The 23,741-nt window shown below is 40.2% G+C and overlaps 1 protein-coding gene, 1 long non-coding RNA gene and 1 other non-coding gene across 4 annotated transcripts; 2 read left to right on the top strand and 1 right to left on the bottom strand.

Moving 5' to 3' along the window:
* The first annotated feature begins 2,565 nt into the window (after positions 1-2,565).
* On the top strand, positions 2,566-6,960 carry LOC111197187 (uncharacterized). Its single transcript, XR_007438614.1, has 3 exons — positions 2,566-2,815; positions 4,104-4,347; positions 6,218-6,960. It is a non-coding gene; the product is annotated as an uncharacterized LOC111197187 (long non-coding RNA).
* Positions 3,800-3,906, bottom strand: LOC125802083 (U6 spliceosomal RNA). Its single transcript, XR_007439044.1, has one exon. It is a non-coding gene; the product is annotated as a U6 spliceosomal RNA (small nuclear RNA).
* A 6,166-nt stretch (positions 6,961-13,126) lies between the features above and the next one.
* Positions 13,127-18,479, top strand: LOC111197179 (uncharacterized). 2 transcript variants are annotated; one of them, XR_007438613.1, is made up of 4 exons: positions 13,127-13,282; positions 16,150-16,893; positions 17,003-17,959; positions 18,157-18,479. XR_007438613.1 is itself a non-coding variant. In XM_049476871.1 (3 exons), the coding sequence occupies exons 2-3, from the start codon at positions 16,329-16,331 to the stop codon at positions 17,266-17,268; spliced, it is 831 nt and encodes a 276-aa protein (XP_049332828.1). In that variant the 5' UTR covers positions 13,127-13,282; positions 16,150-16,328; the 3' UTR covers positions 17,269-18,046. The 2 variants fall into 2 exon arrangements, 1 of the variants encoding a protein (XP_049332828.1); XM_049476871.1 differs by lacking the exon at positions 18,157-18,479 and having other exon boundaries at positions 17,003-18,046.
* The last annotated feature ends 5,262 nt before the right edge of the window (positions 18,480-23,741 follow it).

The following is a 23,741-nucleotide window of genomic DNA, read 5'->3' as shown; positions in this document are numbered from 1 at the left end:
CTGCACGTCATGGTGTGGGGTGGCCCACGGTTCCCTGCCTCCGCACTTCGCAATGTGTATATATTTTGTATATAATTGTATACAATATTATGTACGTGAACATGTTTTTCAATGAGTGTAATACATTTGTTATGATATTATGTTATTATTATATTAATGCCATTTAATGGTCTTAAAAATGCCAGCAATAACGTTTATTGTTTGTGTATCTTTCGCAAAAAAAAATTATTGTGACAGGACTATGTGTCCAAACATTTGAATTGTACTGTATATCTGAAATGAATGGATTTTATATTTAGGAAGTAGTTTTTAATATACATTTGTAATAATGATATTTATTTTCTAAATACCAATTTTTTATGAAAAATAAAACATTCCATGGATCCATCCACTTTTTTTTAACCATTTCTTCCTGTTCAGAATTATGAGGTGGTCCAAAACCAACCCATCATCAATGAGCCCAAGGCAGGAATGCCATAATAGACGGGGCGACATTCAAAACTAACTGTGTATTGGGATTAATTTATTCATGATTTTTTTTCTTTATAAAAATGGCATTTCATAGCAGCATACTTTTTGTGTACATTTATGATTTAAATTTTTGTACAAACTCAATTCCAAACAGTTGAGCCGCTGTGTAAAATGTATATACAGTATCTCATTCTTGTGAATATTTTATTATATTTTTCATATTTAAACATTTTTAATAGGTATCTTAAAATAAATAATAAAATCTCAAAATTATGAGATAATATCTCAAAATAAATAATAATATAGCATCTCAAAAAATGGGATAGTATCTCAAAACAATAAGATTAGTACTTTAAAACAATGAGATAAGATAGCATAACAAAATAATGAGATCATAATAATGAGATTAGTGTGATAGTACCTTTTAATAAATAATTAAATAGCTTATCAAAACATTGAGATACTATCTAGTATTTGAAAATGATGAGATGAGTATGTAAAAATAATAATGTTATATTATCTTAAAATAAATAATAACATAGCATCTTAAAACAATGATATATGTAAAATAATGAAATAGCATCTCTAAACAATCAGAAAGTATTTCTAAATAAATAATAGGATAGTATCTTAAAACAATGAAATAGTATCTTAAAGTTATGAGTTAATATCTCAAAATAATGAAACAGCATCTCAAAACAATGAGGTAGCATCTTAAAATAATGAGATAGTATCTCAAAATAAATTATGTAATATTATCTTAAAATAAATAATAATGTAGCAGCTGAAAAAAAGAGATATGAAAAAAATGAGATAGTATCTCAAAACCATGAGAATGTATTTATAAATAAATAATGAGATAGTATCTCAAATTTTTGACTTAGCATCTCAAATTGATAAAGGTATTTTAGGTGGCAGGAATAGGCTTCCATATTTAAAGGCAGTCAGTACTTGTGACATCGATGGGCGTTTCTAGGTTTGGTCCGACGTTGTACCCCTAAAAGCTAGTCTGCAGGGTTGCCAGTTAAACCCCTTAAGAAGCTTAAAGTAGCCCAGAATATATGTCTGTCACAGGTTTTAAGCAAATTGCAACAAAAAAAAAAAAATGTATGTACGACTTTACCTGTATTTTTACCCGCGACTGTATTTTAAAGGTGTCCTTGTGCTAAAATCTACTTTTTCTTGTTCTTTGTGAAATACAATAGGTCTCTTTGAGCTGTATATGCATGCTGCATATGAAATGCATTGTCTGCAGTAGCTAGTAAAAGAAAATGTTTAAAAAAACAAGTCGATCATGAAAAGCATCCATGTCTACTTCAACCTGTGAATTACTATTCATGGCCTTGCCCACTTTGGCTCACGACTCCCCACAGGCAGAGCTGAGGCCAGGCAGTCACATCTCTTCAGATAGGAGCTAAAAGCATTATGAACAGCATGGGAAGTTTGTTACAGTTATTTAATAAAATGGGTCTATGGAACACCATCAGCGAAGTAAAATTAAGATAGATGGATAGGTGTATGTTTGATACAGTTCTGTTTACATTAGTTAAACTTAAAAATCCACCCCGGGATTGTTACAACTGCCTGGGTGGCTCTGCTGCGACTCAGTCAACAAAACCTTGGGGTAATTTTTTACTTTCTGGACCTGGACTACCCTTTCTTTGTGTGTAACTATAGGTTTACATAGGATCTCCGGTGTATTTGCCGTTTTACATAGACTTTAAGACTAGATCAGTGGCTAAATTGCACTTAGCAGGGCATTATTACACTATTACATTATTATGTTGTAAAGTAATGTAACATATGACATTGCAAAGACTATTATTAGTCTTTTGCTGCCTCACAGTGCTGTTAGCCAAAAAGAGGCGATACGTTTGCATGTATGAATATTCATAAGCAAGAGCCAAAATTGTATGCCCCCCCCACCCCATTCATACTAGAGATCATACTAGAGACCAACTAGACATTTTAAAATGAATGAAAAAACGATGCATTGAGACCTTTAAATAAGCCAAATTTGGCGGGAAACCCGCGAACCTGGCAACTCTGCTAATCTGTGTTCTCTGGAGTTTAACTCGGTGTACAGCTGCGCACAGTAAACAGCACAGTGACGGAGCAGCAGTATCTCAGCTCTGTGAGGGCCAGCGTCGTGTTTTTGCTGGGTTACAGAAGTTACCAGAAGAAGCTCAACAGCGTGTTTAGCTCTGAACATCCAGCTGCTGTTTAGAGACGATGGTGGAGAGAGATGGAGAGAGTAGACCAGAGTTTACCTGCTCTGCTCTTCTCAAACCCGCACCATTCCTACCGAGGATCCAGAGCCAGAACAAGACTCCTGACCCCTGAGGTATTTAATGAGACAATTCATCTGCTATGTTGACCATGGTTTGGACTAATAATAAAGCACCAAACTTACTTTATAAACTGCATTATTGCACTTTAAAATGAAAAAAATAAAATAAATAAATTAATAAATAAAAAATGAAGATTAATTTATTTAACCACAAGCAAGCCTGAACTCTGTCCGAAAAACAGACCGTCTAAAAAAGGGTGTCCTCTCAAAAATCATAAAAAATCATGTGATTTTTAAAGCTTCTAAAAGAGCAGCTAATTTAACCATCACGGTCCTGCACACAGCGCTGTTGGCCGGTGTTCTGTCGAGTTTTGTATCCCAATCAATATGCGGTATTTAGCTGTTGTGCGCATGCGCGGGCCCAGTAGTTTAAATGTTTTTATGTTAATTCCACTATTTTAGCGTTCGTTTGTTATTGGCGTGAATCCAGCGATTTAGGCTTTCCAAATATATTTACATATTTCTGGTTGGATAATTTTGTGTTTGGATGCGTTTAGCGTATAAAAATATAGTACCTGCTGTTTTTGTACTTATACATAAATATATAAATATACACCATGGTTGCACGTTTTTCCTTGGTAGCACAAATCGACAGAACACCCGCATCTAGTGCAGTCACAGTGCGGCTACCGCTGCCAGACCGTCCGCTAAAGCCCCAGACCAGCCTGTGGTTTACTTTTCCCGCTTTTTTGTTTATTTTCTTCACTCACTACCAACTTACTGCATTTAAAAGTTAGAATTTTGTTAAAATTTGATTTCTGACACGAAAGATGCCCCTACAGCGGCACTAACATTATATATATGCGGTACACTGTCGCCCCCTGTGGCCTGTTAATGAATTGCAGTTAAATCAGCACGTATTTGATGTTAAATGGCGCCACCGCGCGGCTGGTTTGGGAATTGCAACCAAGTCAAAAATAAGGGGAGCACCCATGGGCACTTTTTGGGTGTTTTTAGGGCGTTTTCGGGCAATTTAAAGAAAAGAATTGGCGCTTCACGATTTTGCGTGTCATCCTTGCGCAGGGGCCATGCTAATCTTCTCTGTATCGTTCCAATTTTAGTATATGTGCTGCCGTAGCAAGCACAAACTGGGTGTCAGAACAGCCCGAATATATAGCCGGGCCACCAGCTATGAGTTCTATCCATGGTTGGCGCAAAAAAACCCATACATTTATCTCAAAAGGCTCCAGAATGCCAAATAAATGTAATTTAAAGCCACAGTAAAAACAGGAATAAACCATATTTATTCACATTTATTTCACCTTATTTTTCTCTTTTACAGCCTCCAAGATTGACTTCCTGGGTACATGCAGAGTAGACGGCCATCTAGCAGCTCGCATTGGTGCCCAGAAGACTGACGTAAGCCGATTCTTTTTCATTCATTGCATACCATCCCCCTCAGAGGCGTTACCACTTCCTCCCCCACTCCAAACAGCCACCCCGGCCACGGTACAGCAGCACAGAACAAAGACTAAAGGCATACCAAAGCCCGTCTGTCTACAACTGAAAAAGACCAGAAACATGCGGTACGTATAGAATTAGGGCACTGCAGATGGTAAAAAAGCTAAAAAAGCTGAAACAGAGGCGTCCAGGCACTCATCTGTGTGATCAGTAAGTTGCCGTACCCCTGCACACCACAGGAGTATAATCTCACCACAAACAAAACTTCAAACGGTGATCAAAGTGTTACTATTAAAAAAGTTTAGCCCCTCTAACTTTACTTCCAGATCATTTACAAACATGTGTTCCAATACATTCAGGTCTGAAACTTCACATTACATAAGTGCATGAGTGTGTTTTAACACAATTTTACAGTTCACACTGTTTTTATACTGTTAAACAGTTTTTATCAGTTTTTTTAACCCTCTGCAATACTGCAAAAATAAATTTCATTGTTATATTAATTGTGTACTCTTTTGGTTAAATGGGATTTAAATTTAAAATATCTGTAAACATTTAAAATATTTATAAACTATTTTTTTTATATATATTTCCCTTTTCCCCATTTATTTTATTTTGGTGCTGTTTTGTGGCTATTTTATTGTATTCTATTTTAGTCTATATTTCTTTATTTATTTATTTTGGCCGGGCATGAAGGGGTTAATCTCCGTTGTTTACAGGTAAACACGGTGACCGGTAAGGGGCGCTCTCCGCCGGTCCCCCGCAGAGCGCAGCGGTGAGGCGCCTTACTTCAGTTTAGCCGCGGGTCCGGATTTTTATTTGTTTTATTTATTTGTTTGTTTGCAAAGAACAAGCATACATACAAAAGGCGCAATTTAGAAGAGCACTGCAAGTGAAGGAAAGGGTGTTTGATTTTCAGTTTCACCATGTGGAGTTTTTTTTCCTGTTTTTGTCTATCATGGCTATTCTGTGTAAGAATTGTCCTGCTAGACACATGAACTGAACTATCGCTATATATATGTAGTAAAATCACCCTTTTCGGGCAGTTAATGAATTACCACCAATCCAACATGTGTCTGTTGTTAAATAGCCCGTTTGGGAATTGTAACTAGGTCAAAATAAGGCGGAGCACCCACGGGTGATAAACAGGCGCTTTTTTGGGTGTTTTAGGGGGGGAAATCGGGAAATTTAAAGATAAACAATTGCCTCTGTCTCCTTTCCTACGGGAGCGCAATCTTTCGTGTTAAAGAGTTACAGTTCCTAACGCTATGACCTGCCCTTCCGGGCTTCCTATTGGCAGCTGGAAGAAGTGTTTCGCTGAATTGTTTCACTGAGGCCTCACCGGATTGGACGCAGTCCTCGTGCGATTGGTCAGAGGCGTCACGTGTCTGTTTTAGAGCGACGCTGACCAATCGTGCGAGGGCAGCGGCCAATCCGGTGAGGCCTAAAACATTGACGAAGTGTTTCACCTCTTCCAGCGTTCTGATTGGTCGCTGGATGAATTGTTTCACACGAAGTGTTTCACAGCAGACGGCGCTGATTGGTTGCTACGCCTTGCTGACGAAGTGTTTCAGACGGTTTTCCTCGCCTGGTTTGGAGTATACATAAAATATTTTGTCTGTTTAAAGAACTTTGGCCACATAAGAAGGGCAGAATTAGTCTAGTTTCTTTGATTTTGGTTAGTTTTTTTTAAAGATGTAGATTCTTAATTTGTGAAACCAAATAATTCTAGAGTTTGATGTATTAGTTAAAAGATGTATTTATTGTGGCATTTAGTATCAAATTCGAACTAAATATTGAGACATATAACAGTAAATTTAACTGTGAGTTTTTGAAATGTGGCATTATAGGTGAGTTGTATTTACTAAATAAATATAGAAAATATTAAATATATCAGTAGAAGTTTTTGTAATATGGATGTTTCAGATAATACAATTATGTATATTTACCATACTGTTCATCCCTGATAAGATACCTGTATTTGTATTTTTAAAGGATTCAAAGCATGGATGCAAAGCCAGCATTCCGTTTTGAGGAGAACGCGAGCTTCACCTGCAGCACAGGCAGCAGAAAGGAAGCACTTGGCATGCATAGGGTCACCTCAGGACAACCAGTTGGTAGCTATACAGTTTTGTCCAATACTGAAGGAAGAGTTTCAAATGGCTTCTGGAGAACAACATGGGCTACGCTTTCATGGTCCTCGCTGAGCATCAGAGGGAACGGAAGTCAGGCGAGACTGCCCTTATAAGCAATAAGGATGTTCTCCTCAAGTACACCAGCTTCCACTTTGATCTTGCTGAGGCCATAAGGCAGCAGAGGCAGAGGGCACACAAGTTGATGAATGCTTGGTGGGCTTTCGTGCACACAAGATGTGCACCTGTGAGGAGCTGTAGGAGTCTCTGGACAAGGAGAAAAAGAAGTAAAGAAACCCTAAGCCATACTGTTTTTATTATTGGGGCACTAGCAGTGTTACTGTAAATAGACAAATGTAACAGACGTAGAAGTAGAAATGCTAAGATTTAAAAGAAATTGATTGTTAACTTTTTTTTTGTTTTATTAAAATTCAGTTTCGAGGCACAGTCTAAAAGTGTTTATCAAAAATTGTTGTTCTGTTACACCCCGTCTGCCATATCTGAGCAAATCGCACCAAAACTTGCTTGATTTAAAATGTTTTTATTTGTTTATTAGTGTGATTTTATTTGGAATTCTACAATTAAACCTGTTTTGAAACCTCAAAACCCCCACTGATCAGACAACTTTAGTTAATCACAGCATTTGATACAGATAAGAAGAGCATAAAATAGTTTTTTTGTGGTATCAAAATCTCAAAAAGGCTTAATTTCACCATGTTGAGTTTTTTTTCCTGTTTTTTTGTCTGTTATGTCTAATCTGTATAAGAATTAGCCTGCTAGACACATGAACTGAACTAACGCCACATATATATGTAGTAAAAAGGCACATTTTTCGGTCAGTTAATGATTTACAGCTAATCCAACCTGTATCTGTTGTTAAATGGTCGGTTTGGGAATTGCAGCTAGGTCAAAATAAGCACCCTGGGTGATAAATGGGTGCTTTTTGGGTGTTTTTTGTGCTAAATCGGGCAATGTAAATGAAAAGAACTGGCTCTGTCTTGCTTCCTACGGGAGAGCAATCTTTCGTGTTAAAGTGTTACAGTTAACGCTATGACCCGCCCTTCCGGGTTTTCTAATGGCCGCTGGAAGAAGTGTTTTGCTGAATTGTTTCACTGAGGCCTCACCGGATTGGCCGCTGTCCTCGTGCGATTGGTCAGAGGCGTCACGTGTCTGTACCATACAGGGCCGGAGTGGGCCCTTTTTCAGCCCGGGAGTTTCGTGCCCAAATCCGGCCCACTTTTTCCATGGAGGAGGAATCTGAATAAATGAAACAGCAGCTAGCTCTTACAATGCCTTTTTATTGCATATAAGTTCAAGTATATGTTGGTAAGTTAACAGAACACCCTTCACTTAAACATGTGTGATTCAAATTTAAATCAGATAAAGATTTAAAAGGTAAAAAAAATATTTTTATGAATTAATATTACTTAGAAGCCTTTACAAAATTAAATGAAAACACTTAAAATGATTTAATTGAACATGTAATGGTAAAATATGGTAAAAAAAAAAAAAAAACAACAAAAGAAAACAGGACATTTTTAGGGCTTTTCAGATTTTCTATTTTATTTATTTTTTATTTTCAGACCAATAAAATGAAATATTTATATGGATGAAGTGTTTTTGCAGCTCTATATTTAATCACAGCATTTGATACAGATAAGAAGAGCATAAAATAGTTTTTTGTGGTATCAAAATCTCAAAAAGGCTTAATTTCACCATGTTGAGTGGTACTTTCTCCGATATTTGTGTTGAGTGTCTGGTAACAAGCCCCCACCTCATATCTCCCCCTGCAGAGCTCCCACCTGATACATATTTGATCAGACGAGACTTTAAGCTTAACGTTCATATATATTATATACAGGTAGTTTAAAGAGAAGTTGTGTTACAGCGGATTAAAACAGATATTCATTTTTTATGGCTCAAATTTCTTCAAGCACTGGTTTGTTGGATCTGCTGGTTTCTGGAGCGGTGTGAGGTGAGCGCGGGGTGGGGGCTGGGCGTGTGAGCGCGTGGCTGATCAAAGAGCCTGTTAATAAAGCTGCGGTTAAAAGTATAAGCACTCTTTTGGCTCTAATTCAGGAACCGTACATGGTAAAAAGGTTTACTGTTCCGTAATCCTGAGGTTTAGGAGCATGTATATATCCACATTGGATCAAATATAATAAGTACAAAACATGCAAATATAGAAATTATGAATCATAATTCTAATAAACAAGGCATATTTCGCCCTAAATGTTTATTTCCTGAAAAGATATCCAGCTAAATAGGCTAGATAACTGAAAAGCAGAGATTCTCAGCTTTAAATACAATAAATATACAATTAAATGTCAATAATTATTCATAAACACAGACAGATATTAGTTATGACATGTTTCTGGCCTGCTGGTGGGCCAGGGCGTGTTAAGAGGTTAATGATCTGTATTGGGCTCTACAAAATAAACTACGCTATTACAAACGTTACGCAACAGTTGACGATTCAAGATTATTTCCATATCTCTGTTTACCGGCTGCGGCTGGAGTCTGTCTTTTGGAAAACAAGTTTGTTAATTTTGCACATTTGGCAGCTTCTTCTTCCATCACCTCTCTTTTTTAACCTGGCCTTTTCGGCTCCGCCTGGCCTCTTTTTACCCTCCATCACAGCCGACTGACGCTTCGTGATATTCTGTTGCTATACATAATTTTATCACTCCAGAAAAGACCACTCGTGGGCGCAACCAACTCAAACATTTGGGAGGGGAGAATTCCCTCAGGTGGTTAAACCCATCTAATCTACTGCGAAGTAGAGGCTGTCAGATGAATAGAGAATGCATACCTAGTTGAATGGAAATTAATGCAAGAATAAGATTAGATAAGGGACAGATAAGTGGCAAAATTATTTTTTCCGTCCAACCGGCCCAAACTCGAGATTGACATGAGCCGGCCCATCGGGAATCATCCCGAATCTCCCGATTAGCCACTCCGGGCCTGGTTCCATATAAGAGCAACGCTGACCAATGACGAAGTGTTTCACCTCTTCCAGAGACCAATCAGAACGCTGTTTCACACAAAGTGTTTCACGGCGGGCGGCGCTGTTGCTTGCTACGACTTAGTTTGGAATATATTCACAAAACATTTTGTCTGTCTGTTTAAAGAACTGTGAACGCATGATAAAGGCAGAATAAGTCTTGTTTCTTTGGTTTTGGTTAGTTTAAAAAAAAATGCATTTTCTTATTATGTGGAAGCAAATGATTCTAGAGTTCGATATTATTTAAAAGATATGTATTTATTGTGGCATTTGGAATCAAAATCGAACTAAATATTAAGACAAACAACAGTTGATCAAACTTTAAGTGTTTGAAATGTGGCATTATAGGTGAGTTATATTTACTTAAGAAACATTACAAATATTAAGCCTAACAGTAGAGGTTGTTGTAATATTCAAATATTTCAGATATCAAAATAATGAAGTTTTACAATTTTGTTTATCCCTGATAATATATGCAAACAACACAATATAACTCCAAGTAAACCAAACTTGTGTGAAATCAAACTGTCCACTTAGGAAGCAACACGGATTGACTATCAATTCCACCTGCTGTTGTGCAAATGGAACAGACAACAGGTGAAAAAGTATTGGCAATTAGCAAAACACACTCAATAAGGGAGTGGTTCTGCAGGTGGGAACCACAGAACACTTCTCAGTTCTCATGCTTTCTGGCTGATGTTTTGGTCACTTTTGAATGTTGGTGGTGCTTTCACACTCATGGTAGCATGAGACAGACTTTACAACCCACAGAAGTGGTTCAGGTAGTGCAGCTCATCCAGGATGGCACATCAATGCAAGCTGTGGCAAGAAGGTTTGCTGTGTCTGTCAGCGTAGTGTCCAGAGGATGGAAGTGCTACCAGGAGACAGGCCAGTACACCAGGAGACATGGAGGAGGCCAATAACCCAGCAGCAGGATCGCTACCTCCTCCTTTGTGCAAAGAGGAACAGGAAGAGCACAGCAAGAGCCCTGCAAAATGACCTCCAGCAGGCCACAAATGTGCATGTGTCTGCACAAACATTTAAAAACTGACTTCATGAGGATGGAATGAGGGCCTGATATCCACAGATAGGGGTTGTGCTCACAGGCCAACACTGTGCAGGACCCTTGGCATTTGCCAATTGGCCCTGTGCTCTTCACAAATGTGAGCACATGTGACAGACGTGACAGAGTCTGAGTACTTTCTGATGGGCTTTGGTACACACAAGCTGTGTACCTACAAAGAGCTGTACGAATCCAAAGACTCAAAAAAAAAATAAAAAAAAAAGAGGTAAGGACTTTTTTTTTGTTTCCGCATTATGGACTATGTTAGAATATTCTGTATTTAAGTATTTAATGCAGCATTAATAAAAGTTTTTCCTTTATATTTTCTTATTGAAACAGCTACATCAAAAGGCTTGGAGGGAAGGATGTCTTTGGAGGCCTGCACAAACCTCCATGTGCTCGCTAGAGGTACCCTGACTGCCGTTAGGTACCGGGATGAGATCCTCAGACCCCTTGTGAGACCATATGCTAGTGCAGTGGGCCCTGGGTTCTTTCTGATTCTGACATCCGCCGCCTCATCAGGAGCTGCCCAGGCATTGAAAGAGGTCATACAGGCGCGTGGAACCACACACATACTACTGAGCCAGAGGCGGTTCTTTAATTAGGCAAACCTAGGCATTTGCCTAGGGCCTCGACCAAATCTGTCCTCCATAGAGGCCCCCTAATCTGACCATCCCAGCTACAGTAAATACACCAAAAACAATGTTAATACTTTTACTTATGTAAAGTACAGAAAAAACATATTTCTATAAAAAAAAATAACAAATATCAGTAAAATACCGAATTAATGTCTAAATACTAATTGTCCAAACACACATACCCCCCTCCGTTGCTTGCACTGTACTAGTCCATAATATGATGACATAGCAATGTGTTTCCTCTAATTACATCCACGCCAAAGCAAACACTGGTAATTTACACTGATAGTAAATAAACACAAGTGTTACTGACCAAAATAAACGCTTTTTAGAAGAGATATAAGTTGTGTGTAAATATTTATGAGACAATCTCTGACAAAATCGGTTTTAATGACGTTAATAAACATCACTGTGACAGCGCTAGTCGCAGTTTCACCGCAGCAAAGGACGAGGACGTGAATCACTTATCTAACCAGCCTTTACTGATTTCTGCCCCCAATAACCCTTTCAATAACCTCTAATAGCCTTTAATAGAAAAAAAACACTCCAGACTGGCTCAGCTGAGCCTGTAGCCCATGGCTGGGCTGTAGCTCTGACTGAGTAAAGACAGCGGGGGCTTGTATTGCTGCTGCTGCAGCTCCGGCTAGTGGTTGGATGAGGAACTGAAGCTTCCTGTAAGCGAGCAGTTTCACCGGTTTAACCAGTTTCATCCACACACAGCTCTGAAAAACTGCTTTACCCTAAACTCCTGAATCAGATCGGCTTAAATCAGAAGAATATCTGCCGACCGCCGATACCGTCTTTTGGCTGAAAATCGGCCGATACCGATACACTGCCGATCGATCGTTCCATCTCAAGTTATTTGGTTTATGTGTGTGTTTCAAGAATGAGGGCCCCTTCTTTATATTTTGCCTAGGGCCCCAAAATGGCTAGATCCGCCCCTGTACTGAGCTTCATTTGAACTTATTTTAAGGACATTACATCAAAGTTGAATCAGCCTGTAGTGTGTTTTTCCACTTTAGTTTTGTATGTGACTCCAAATCCTGGCCACCATTGGATAATAAATTAGATTTCCATTGTTGATTTTTGTGTGATTTTGTTGTCAGCACATTCAACTTTGTACAGAGCAAATATTCTATAAGAATTTTTAATTTTGTCCCCTTTATTTTTTTTTAGCAATAAACATGTATTTGCATTTTTAAAGGATTGAAAGCCTACCAGTCTGTGTGTCCTCTGGAGTTTCCCTCAGTGTACAGCTGTGCACAGTAAATTGCACAGTGACGGAGCAGCAGTATCTCAGCTGTGAGTGTGAGGTCCAGCATCGTATTTTAGCTGGGTTAAAGAAGAAGCTTAATGACGTGTTTAGCTGCCGTTTAGAGACTATGATGGAGAGATTGAGAGGAGACTAGAGGTTAACTGCTCTGCTCTTCTTAAACCCGCACCATTCCTATCGAGGATCCAGAGCCAGAACAAACCTCCTGAACCCTGAGGTATTTAATGAGACAACTTATCTGCTATGTTGACCATGGTTTGGACTAATAACACACCAAATCACACAAACTGTACTTTATAAACTGCACTAATAAACTTAAAAATAAAATAAAAAAAATAAAGATTGATTTATTTCAGCACATGCGAGCCTAAAATTCGATTTCTAACACGAAAAATCCCCCTACAGCGGCAGTAACTTTACATATATATGCGGTACACTGTCGCCCCTTGTGGCCTGTTAATGAATTGCAGCTAATCCAGCACATATCTGCTGTTAAATGGCGCCACCGTGGGGCTGGTTTTGCAATTGCAACCAAGTCAAAAATAAGGGGGAGCACCCATGGGTGTTATACGGGCACTTTGTGGGCGTTTTTAGGGCGAATTCGGGCAATTTAAAGCAAATAAATGGCGCTTCACGATTTTGCGTGTCATCATTGCACAGAGCGACGCTGATCAATCATGCGAGGACAGCGGCCAATCCAGTGAGGCATCAAACAATTAAGAAGTGCTGTGATTAAAAAGTAATTGATTGTAAACTTTTTTTGTTTGTTTTATTTTAATTCTGTTTTAACAGATATGTCCAGTGGCTGAGGGCTCTGGAACCAAGATGGATGCACAAAAAAAAAAAGAACATCCAGAAAAGGGATTTGGGCCAGACACTGAATTCCACCTCATTTTCTCCTCTGCTTGTGACACCTCTGCACTGCTCTCGATCGTCTTATAAAGCTCCTGGTAAGATTTAATCTCACGGAAAACCACATGTTTAAAAAAAAGTTTAATTTAATTGAATGTAAATGATCAAATAAAATGTTTTTATAATCAGTGTACTTTTCAGAACCCATTGATGAATTTTTCTGTACTATTGAGTATACAACATATTTCTTACGAAATGCGCAAAGAATGCATTGTAATGCGTTTCTTTAAATCCATGTGTTCATTAGTTCTTTTGGAATGATGCAGAGGCTCTTAAGGCAACTGGCCCGTCGAACGTTAGTCTGTCATAGTACTAGAAACAGTTGTTTCTAGTGTGTGTAGGGTAGTTTACCACTGCATGACTTGTATAACTCGCATGTGAGAAATCCCAGAAGATAAAAAGATGACCATTGAGTCAAAGTTTAGAATTTAAAATATGTTGAAGTTTACTGGAAACATTGTTTCAGTATTACAGATATATAAAAGAAACAAATTTAATAGATACAATTACAAAAGAGTAAAAGTACATCAACAAGTCAACACAGTATAATTATATTTCAGTAGGTCAACACATTTACAATCCAGAGAGAGAGAAAGCCAGAAGAGAAAGAACCCTTGGGTATTTTCTCCCCATACCCAAGACAAGATCCCGATTCCTGAAGTGCAAACAACCTCCAAAGCCTTGCGTCATTGACACAGTTAAAAAGAGAGCAAAGTTCATAAAGCTAAGTTAAGTAAACTGTAAAAATAATAAGTACATATAAATGTATAAAACAAAATAAAAATAAGATTATGAAGGTGAGGTTATCTCCAATCACACCCTTCACTCCTCCGTCTAGACCAAATGGAATCATCCAAGATTCCATGATAGCCTATATAACGCCTAAGAGGCCCCGGGAGTAATGACAAGTGTCCTCATACAGGGTCTTCATCTCAGCTGTGGACATGCTGCGGCCTATTGCACACCAGTCCCCACGCTGGACTCTCCCTGCCTCATTATGCCCACCATGGATCTGAAAAGACAACAAAAACAAAATGTTTATCATATTAACTTTGTTTGTTTCAACATAAAATTCAAAATCTTAAAACATAAAATCAAATCTTCACAACTATGTCATTGTTTTAGAATATATTGTAGAATACATAGTCAGAGAGTTCAGTTCCTTCAAAAACTATGTACGAGTATGTATCAATTATTAGACAACATAACTGATTTTGTAATCAAATCTAATAAAACTTTCCAGTGTCAAGTCAGGGTTAATGTGCAATATGCCTCTAATGTGTTAATCTGCCTAGCAACCATATCTGACTGGCAACTGCTTCTTGGCCTAAACTTCATTTTAAATTCCCAAAGTTTTTGGTGAAAAAAAAAAAAAAAAGCTAAAACCTCTCTTTTTTATTTGTCCTAAAAAGAAAGGTAAACCAGTCATAATTTAAGTCACCACCAGATTTAAGGTTTAACCAAACATTTCCTACATGAGGCATAAACATAAAAAGGTACATTTAAACATTTAAAAAAGTAAAATGCCATAAAGAAAAATCTGGTCTCACATCTTTGTTGCTGGTTCAGGCTGAGGGGCTGCTCGTGTGTGGCTGGTGGTTGAGGAGGTCCTGTTTGGAATGGCCTCTGATCGCTCAGTTCTTCCAGATCTGAAACCAGTTTCCTGGACCAGTGCTGTAACATTTCAATCACAGCAGGTTTGGGAAAGATGCAGTCCAGCCATCAACCGACAGCTGGACCAACACAGTCTCTCATTCGAGATTCTCCTGATGGAACTGCTGTTATGATGTTCATAGCACTGTAGCAGGGGACCCTGTCTCTGAGAGTCCTATAATGCAGTTCAAAACTCCCTTGATGAGCACCACCCCTCCTTCTCAAAAAGCCCAGAAAGCAGCACTGAGCAACATTCAAACAAAAAGAGAAAATCCAAAAAGGAAAGATTCCTGAAAGGAATTTTAAAATTGTTAATCTTTCAGCCTTGTTAAAAAAAAAAAAGCTTGATATTCCTAAACTTTATAAACATTATAATTATTAGAGTTTGTTGTGTTATCCAGCCCCTATGAGAGTTTTATGATGCTCGCAGCTCCATCAGTTCATGTCACACCACCTGCTCTGCAGACCCCATCTCGTTCTGCCAGGATAGCTGCACAGAAGAAAGCGACACCTGCTGCTGCTTCTGAGATGAGGTTATCATTCATCTGTAATGTTTTTAGTCCACAAGAACAAGTATGGAGAAAAACAGACTGACAGCCTTCTTTTTTGAAGGGCCCAGTGCTTCCACAGAGCTGGAAGCACCATCTCCCAAAGGAGCAGCATGAGTGGATCAGCCATGCTCTGTTCAGGAGGGACTTGGCCGCCATGTCCTGTCTATTGTTAGGACCCATCTTCACCTGATGCCTTCTTCACCTGGCCCTTCTGTCTGTGGAAGCCCTACCGCATGTGGTCATTCAAGCTTTTGTGCAGCAGACCAACTGCCATCGGACTGGTTAGCACCCAACATCCAGTGGCTTGTACAAGATCGTCAGGAGGGTGCTGGACGTTGACGGCTGGTACTTTCTGACCATAGAGTACCTTGACATGAAAGTGGTGCAGCTGATGAGAGAGCAGACTCTTGGCAACAGTGTCTGCATGGTCTACAATAAACTGAGGGAGCAGCACAGCAAGGCATGGATGGCAAGCACACGGCAATATCTTTCAATGTGTAAGAAATTCTAGGTCCCTGGCATGGAGGCACAGAGCATTGCACCATTACCTCCACCCATGGTGCCTGTTTTCTCTCACCACTGGCTTCTCACGGTCCACGCAGAGGCTGTGCAGACATGGATTGGTGAAATAAAGGCCAGGGTTACCTGTATTATGTCAACTCATCCATGCGTGTCTTTGTTTTTGTTTTGTGTGCATCCAGGTTACAAAAACGCTGGCTGGAGCAGCAGCTAGGACATCAGCCTGGGTGACCAATGTGGGCAATGAGCACGGTGGTTATGTTTGTGCTCACATCTCACGAGGGAGGTGGACTGCTGCCCATGGCAGCTGGCTTAATAGGGTCCCTCCGCCAAAGCTCCTGAGCAGAGCAGAGCAGTGGCCATGTTCAACGAGTGGGAGGAGCTGGATGTCAGCCTAGATGTGTGGCACTTGATGCAAAGGTTTGCAGCCGGGCTCACCACAGACAGCCACCAGATTTATGGCCTCTTCATGGCAAATCTCTCTGTCTGTATTTTTGTGTGGGATGTAGGAGATATGGCTCATCTGCACGAAGCCATGCAAGCAGAGCTGGAGGTGAAGCAGCACATCGTGGGTCTAACTGAGGTGAAGCTCATCAGCAAGCTGACAACAAAGCAAATTGCTCGACACGGTCGACACAGCATGCGAAGGGCAGAGGGGACGGAGCTGCTCATCAGTCAGCTGCTGGTGACTTTCCGCAATGTGACAGACACAATGGGCATCCCCCTGCTGGACACTGAAAGAAGGGATTTCATTTGGAACACCCAGCAGCAACACCTGCGCTGCATCCAGGATCCTCTAGGGCTGCAGCTTTATTCAAAGACAAGGCAGCTGACTAGAAGTGGTGTAGTCGTGCCTGTTTACCGTTGTGCACGGGGCATCACCTCCCTGGAATCATTTCATCACCATTTAAATTACTTTACAATTGGTGAGTGTACAGATTTGAATTGTGTGTCTCTGTATGTGTACGTGCATACTTGCATGTGCTTTTTTTTTATCGAAATCATTGTCTATATTTCTATGTCTTTGCGTCACAGGTACTTATACAAATACAGAATACTTCCAGGCATTCCTTTTGGAAAGATTGACAAGGTGGAATGAGGACTGTGCAGATGCAGTGGAAGATCAGTCAGGGGAAGGACTGCGCCGCTACAATGGCCATCTGCAGCACAGCCTGAAGCAGCTCAGTCAGCTGCCTGGACAAAGCCTGGGAATACACAGAATAATAACTATTCTCATCAGAATAATTACGCTGCTGTTGACCAATCAGAAAAACAAATGCAAACCTGTTATTCTAATTTAAGTTGTACTGTTTTTTTTTTTGTCCTTCAGGAGAGCTAATTGGTGTTGAGTACCTCTACTCCCAGCAGTGCAAAGAACTGAGGGGGACATCAGCTAGTACCCAGATGCTTTTGATGCCACCCCAGATGAGGCGAGTGGGATGAAAAAGGGTTTGACACGGTCGGGCAGAGAGGAGGAAAGATTGACCCCACAGTTGCACTGCTTTCTGGTTTCCAACCCCACCATGGATTGCCCTCCAGATGTTCTCCACCAGTGGCTCCAGCAGAACCAGTGGCTCCTACTCCTTCTCTGACCCAGTCCTTCAGTCCCCAGTAGCTACATTAGGGGTGGATGACAGCAATAATGTAAGTTTAGATCTCAATATTTTTAAAAACACTCATGTCTAAGCAATGTAAATTTGAATTTAATTCTTTTGTTTTTTGTTTATCTTGTCAAGTAGTCATAGTCCCCAATAGAGCACCGGGCTACAATCATGTGGTCAGGCTGGCCAGGTACCTGGTGGGGCTGCATGACTAAACTGGTCTCTCTTTGAGTCACTTTGCCAAAATAATTAGCCTTTGGAAGTCTCTGCCAGAGGCTGACAAGCAGCGTCTCTCCTACTTGCAGAGACACAGGGAGCGGCTTCTACAGGGGCGGTTTAAGGCCAGCCATTCAAAGAGCACCACATGCAGTGGAACAGAAAGCCTGAAACAGTAAGGGCATCACACCCACTTACTAAAATTTCAGTCATTATAGAGTTTGCTCTTTAATGACTGATAGGACTGGATAAAACTGTAAGCGAAACAATCTCAACAGTCTCCTAATATACAACTGATTCATTTTTAAAAACAGCACCGAATTCGATTTAATATACCAAACTTGTCTGTTTTTTGTGCGTTTTTCTTTGTAGCTGTTTGATGGGCCAAGGCACAGGGCCGGCGCAATGGCTGAATGCAGGCCACCTAGTTGAGACCATATGCCTGGAGCTGTGCTTTATTCATCCTAGTGGCAGAAAGCTGATGGGCTTCAGGACAAACCGGTGGGCTGTCATCCTGGATGACTTTGGCAGGATACGGAGTCTGACTTTGAACAGCCCTGGGCTCATGGGAGCAAGATGGCTTCAACTTTTTTAAATCAACCAGCGCACTCTCTCTCTGTGGTAAGGCTCTTAAACTTAAACACTATCACTGCAGTGCGGAAAATCCACAGCTGAACCCTGTAAATGCTTTATTTATTCATGTTTGTTTTCTCTTCTTTTTTTTTTTTTTTTGCTTCAATAGGAACAACATGCACATCCGAGGAACATAACATCCGAGACTTTGTAAGTTCATCTGTCCTCTGAATTGGTCTGGGCAGGCTGCACGGCAAGGACAGCATTCAGGTTTCTGCTGCAATGTCATACTTGCAAAGCCAACTGACTCCACAACAACCAGAGCCTGCAAATTTGCCAACTCCACTGCCTTGACCTGTTCGCTTGCCAGTTCCACCTCCATGACGTCAGTCACCTCTACTGGAAAACTTAGCTGTCACAGCCACCTCCACCAACTCAGCCTGTGCTTTTGTTGCAGCCACCTCCACCAACTCAGTCCGTGCTTTTGCCGCAGCCATCTCCGCCAACTCAGCCTGTGCTTTTGCCGCAGCCACCTCCACCAACTCAGCCTGTGCTTTTGCCACATAGCAAGCAGAAGCTGTGCCCAAAAGACTTTTGTCGTGGTTGGCCACATAGGTTGCAATTGTGGAAACCAAGCCTTTTCTTGTCCTTCAGGGTGATGCCAAACTCCTCAGCCTTTTGTTTCCCTTTGCATTCTTTTTTGTGTATTCCAGGCTGTGGTTCTTGGGACGTTTCTTCCCCTGCATGACCCATCCACCAACTTCTGCTCTGCCAGCCAGTCGGAGGCACTCTGGCCAGAGGCGGTGGAGCAAAAACTCCTTGTAGGTGATGTGGCCGAATTCCATTCTTCTGGGCTGGCCACAGAGATGGCAGGGGAGGCCAGGTGGCTTCTTTGTGTAAAAGACCCCCCCCCCCCCCCCCCATTCTTCTGCTGAACCTTCTTGTCCTCCTCCACACGGTTGCTCTTGTTGCCTTGGCTGAGGATTTAAAAAAAAAAAAAGCATGACAAAAAATGTAATCCCCACAGAACACAGTACAAGTAAAAATTTTGCACTTAAAAAGGGTCTGTCAGAGTACATTACCTGGTTTGGAAGCCCTCCTCCGCCTTTTCTTGGCCTGAGCAATTTGGTCCCTCTCAAGCTCCATCCCATTTCTTTTCCTCATCTCTATTGGGGAGATGACTGGTGGCCAGTGGGGAGGGCAGAACTGAGATGCACCTCTGCTCTCTGTGCCACCTGAGCGAGGGTCATGCCGGCTCCTAAGAAACTTGGAAACAGAGGCCTGGACTGCTTGGACCCACTCCAGCTCTCTTTTTGCACTCTTCCTTCTCTACCTCACCATTATGGAGATGATGGGCGGCCAGCGTGGAAGGCAGGATTTAGCTCCTGCCCGCAGTCTGCAGTGGACCTGCCAAAAACAAGGAGATGTGTATAAATAATAATATAAATGGGCAAAAAAGGTGGGAATTCTGATTGTTACTTTTATTACAATGAAATAAATCATTCTAATATACTTAAAAAAAACACATACTGAAAAAATACCTTCTATTTTTTTATCCTGGTGGATTCATGAAGCATCTGGGCAATTTTCTTCTCAGGTGAAACAACCAAAAACAAATTTTAGTTTTTAAACATTTATAAAACACACACAAGCACTCGCAGACAGTAATGGATTTTCTTGCCGGTGTTTACAGTGTTGTCCAGTCTTGTATCCTGCACCCGTGTTGTCCTGTCTTGTACTGGGAGTTATGAGAACACAAGCGCAGAATACATGAGAGCCTCCCCCTCCCTTTCCTCGCCTCTCGCTCAGGTTGGCTTGTGGGGGTGTTTGTCTCGCTGATAGAGACTGCATGAGCGAAAAATGTTCCCTGCCGCACAAAGCTCATTTTTGTTCCCGGAGATTCCCACATGGTCTGCGGAGACCCAGCCAAGATGATTGGGAAGTTTTTTGCGTCTGCAGAAGAGCAATCTTCTCTTCACCAATCTTGGCACACATAGTGTCAGGTGCTAATTTCCAGATGCAGGATTGAGATGTAACCTGGGTAGAAGCCAAAAGAAAGGTGGTGGCCTGAGAGGAAGACCCTCGGGAAAACCAGCTGGTAGCAAGTGCGAGCGTTATCCAGTTTGGCCAGTAACAAGGGAAGAGTTTCAAATGGCTTTTGGAGAACAACATAGGCTACGCTGTCATGTTCCTCACTGGTCACCAGAAGGAGTCGTCGTCCAGCGATCTGTGCGAGATTGCCCTTATGAGCAATAAGGGTGTTCTCAAGTACGCCACCTTCTACCCTGAGGTTGCTGAGGCCATAAGGCAGCGTAGGCAGGGGAGCACACGTCAGTGGTGGGCATCTCGGAATCCTCCAGGGCTGCAGCTTTATGTGAAGACGGAGCAGCTAACAGCTGACAGGGCACCACCTTCCTGGAATCATTTCATCACCATTTAAATTACTTCACACCTGGTGAGTGTACTGATTTGGATTGTGTCTGTATGTGTGCGTGCGTAGTCATCTGCAGCACAGTCTGACCCAGCTCAGTCAACAGTTGCTCAACTGCAAGCTTGTTGCCGACAGGTTACTATTCTCATCAGAATCATTACGCCGCTGTTGACCAATCAGAAACACAAATGCAAAACTGTTACTCTTTTTAAATTGTATTGTCTTTCAGGGAGCCAATTGGTGTTGAGTACCTCTACTTCTAGCAGTTCAAGGAGCTGAGGAAGGACATCCGCCGCAATCCAGAGGCTCTAGGTGACACCCCAGACGAGTAGTCAAAGTGGGAGGATGAAGGGTTTGATGAGGTAGGGTATTTGGTCAGAAAGAAGGAAAGCATTGACCCCACCACTGATTGCTTTCCAGATATGGTCCACCATTGGCTTCAGTAGAACCAGTGGCTCCAGCAGAACATCAATCAACCAACCTTTATTATTACTCTGTAGATACATTGAGGGTAACCCTCATTTTCAATGTAGCCGAGGTTACAGAGTTTGAAACTTAAATTTAAATTATAAAAACAAACAATGTAAGATTTAATTACGAAAAAATTAACTAATTTAAAATAAAAGAATATGCAAACAGGCTAAAATGTAGAGCAATAAAACAAAGATAAATATGTAGAATAATAAAATATAAACACAGTTTAAAAAAAATAAAGGACTAAAATAACCACAATTATAAAAATGTAAGTGATGAAATTAAAAGTAATAATAATAATAATAATAATAAGTAAAAGTAAAAAATATATATATAAAAAGGAAGAAAATAAATTAAATAAAAATGTAAAAGGCCAAAAGTAAAGGCAGTAACAAAACAAATAAAGGATGAAATGAATAAAATAAATAAAATAAAAGGGCTAAATGGTAAAACATAAAATTAGATAAATAAAAAACAAAATAATTAAAATAAATAACAAGGTAAGAAAAACTCAACTGAAAGTTACAGGCTGTCTGAGGGTGGTTAGATATTAAAAGTTTAAAATAATTGCATGAACATGCTAATCTTCTCTGTATACTAATATTGGAACGATCTTCTGTGTCGTTCTCTGTATATAGCATGATTTTTAATGTATTAATCCCAATAACCTGATTTAAAACTGAGGTTTTTTTTTTTAATAAAGCCTTAATTTGAGCTTTTTAAACACACTTGGGCTGTTTGATTAAGCGAAATCTGTTCAGAATGATGTTAAAATTGCAACATTTGACTTATTATTGACGAAAAGCGTTGATTAAGAACAGATCTCCGAAAGATTAAACACAAACACAAACAATGACCCACAGACCTAAACATCGGTAAATTAGGCTACAAAAATTATGTCTGAATGACTTGTATCTAATCTAATTATTTAACATGGTTTAAGAATATAAAATACTTTCTAAACAAACTAACTTTTTTATATTGTAGCCTAAGTGCAAAAACACACACACAAAAAAAACAGCAATACGGCTGTAGCAGACAGGTGTAGGCTTGGGTGATGTGGTTTTGGTGGTGGTTGTCATTTTTAATATCAGCTGTTCACTCTCTTGGTGAAAGTGAGTAGTAAGTGGGTGATGGGGGAAGCATACTTTTTGCTGACCACTCATGCTGTAGTTTTTGCCGATGTAAACATTCATTGTGGATCATTGCTGTGAAGTATGGAAGTATATGAACCGTTTCACTGATTATTTTTATGCCTGGATTTTTTTGGGTACGAAATAAAGGAACCTTAATTGAAGCTTTGAATTGAACAGCTAGCATGTCGGACGATGGTTTCCTGTATTCAGCTGCTCGGCGACTCAGAAGTTTGTTGAAAAGTATTTATTTATATAAAATAAAAATAGCATATAAAAAAAGGACACCTACATTACAGAGCATATTCTTGAGCCCGACGTGAAAGTGGTGGGAAATCTTGGCTCGACTTGGCCTTAGTTCGGGTCGGGCATCGGTTCAGGCAGATAATTTAAACTCTACTGTGCACTGGCACTTGTCTGGGGAAAAAAAGACTGAAAAATGTGTTGAATTTTTGGTGAAATTGAGTTTTCAATAAATTGTTATTCTGTAACATCCTGTCCTATATATGAAAATCTCACCATTATATGCTTGATTTAAAATGTTAAATAATGTTTTTGTTTATTAGTGTGATTCTATTTGGAATGCTACATTTAAACTTGTTTTTAAACCTCATCAGAGCAGACCACTTAAATTAAACCACAAAATCGAAATAATTTATTTTGGGACAACCAACTGATAGCAAGTGAGTGCGCTATTCACTTTGGCCAGTACCGAGGAAAGACCTTCAAGTGGCTCCTGGAGAATGACACTGTACTCGCTGTGTGAAGGTCCTGGCAGGGCACCAAAAGGTGAGGGAGTCTGGCAACATAAGTGACAATGTCCTTATGAATAATAAAGACATAATCCTCAGATATGCAGACTCCTTCCCTAAGGTTGCTGATGCCATCAAACATCGGAGGCAACAGGACACCTCATCTGAGGTCTATCTGGTGGGCTCCGGTACACACAAGCTAAAGGCTGAAAAGAAATAAAAAGGTAAGGACTTTCTTCTGTTAACGCATTATGAACTGTGTTAGAATATTCTGTGAAAGTATTTAATGCAGCATGAATAAAAGTGTGATTTTCTTCTATACTTCCTATTGAAACAGCTACATCAAAGGGCTCAGAGGGAAGAAGTGTAGGCCTGGAACCAAAATGGATGCCCTCCAGAATTACTTCCAAAAGATGGATGCAGAAAAGATGTATGGCTCCTCATCCTCTCTGGCTTACAGTACACTTTGGCTCCAGCAGCTACAGGACTGGCTGATTAAGCACCTGGCAAGAAATATTCTAAACATGCTTCATTGATTTAATAACTTAGCTCAGGAAATGGTCATTCTATAATCCCGTATTGTCGGTCATCACA

This window comes from Astyanax mexicanus, chromosome 4 (assembly GCF_023375975.1).
Source record: "Astyanax mexicanus isolate ESR-SI-001 chromosome 4, AstMex3_surface, whole genome shotgun sequence".
Taxonomy (NCBI): Eukaryota; Metazoa; Chordata; class Actinopteri; order Characiformes; family Acestrorhamphidae; genus Astyanax; species Astyanax mexicanus.
The sequence above is the reverse complement of the archived record's forward strand: the minus strand, read 5'-3'. Positions and strand labels throughout refer to the sequence as shown.

What these genes read in the sequence shown, in the direction of transcription:
- LOC111197179 (XM_049476871.1), top strand. Translation starts at nt 16,329, where the DNA reads ATGTTCAACGAGTGGGAGGAGCTGGATGTCAGCCTAGATGTGTGGCAC. An exon ending in TTTAAATTACTTTACAATTG is followed by an intron (nt 16,894 to 17,002) that starts GTGAGTGTACAG and finishes TTTGCGTCACAG; the next exon opens with GTACTTATACAAATACAGAA.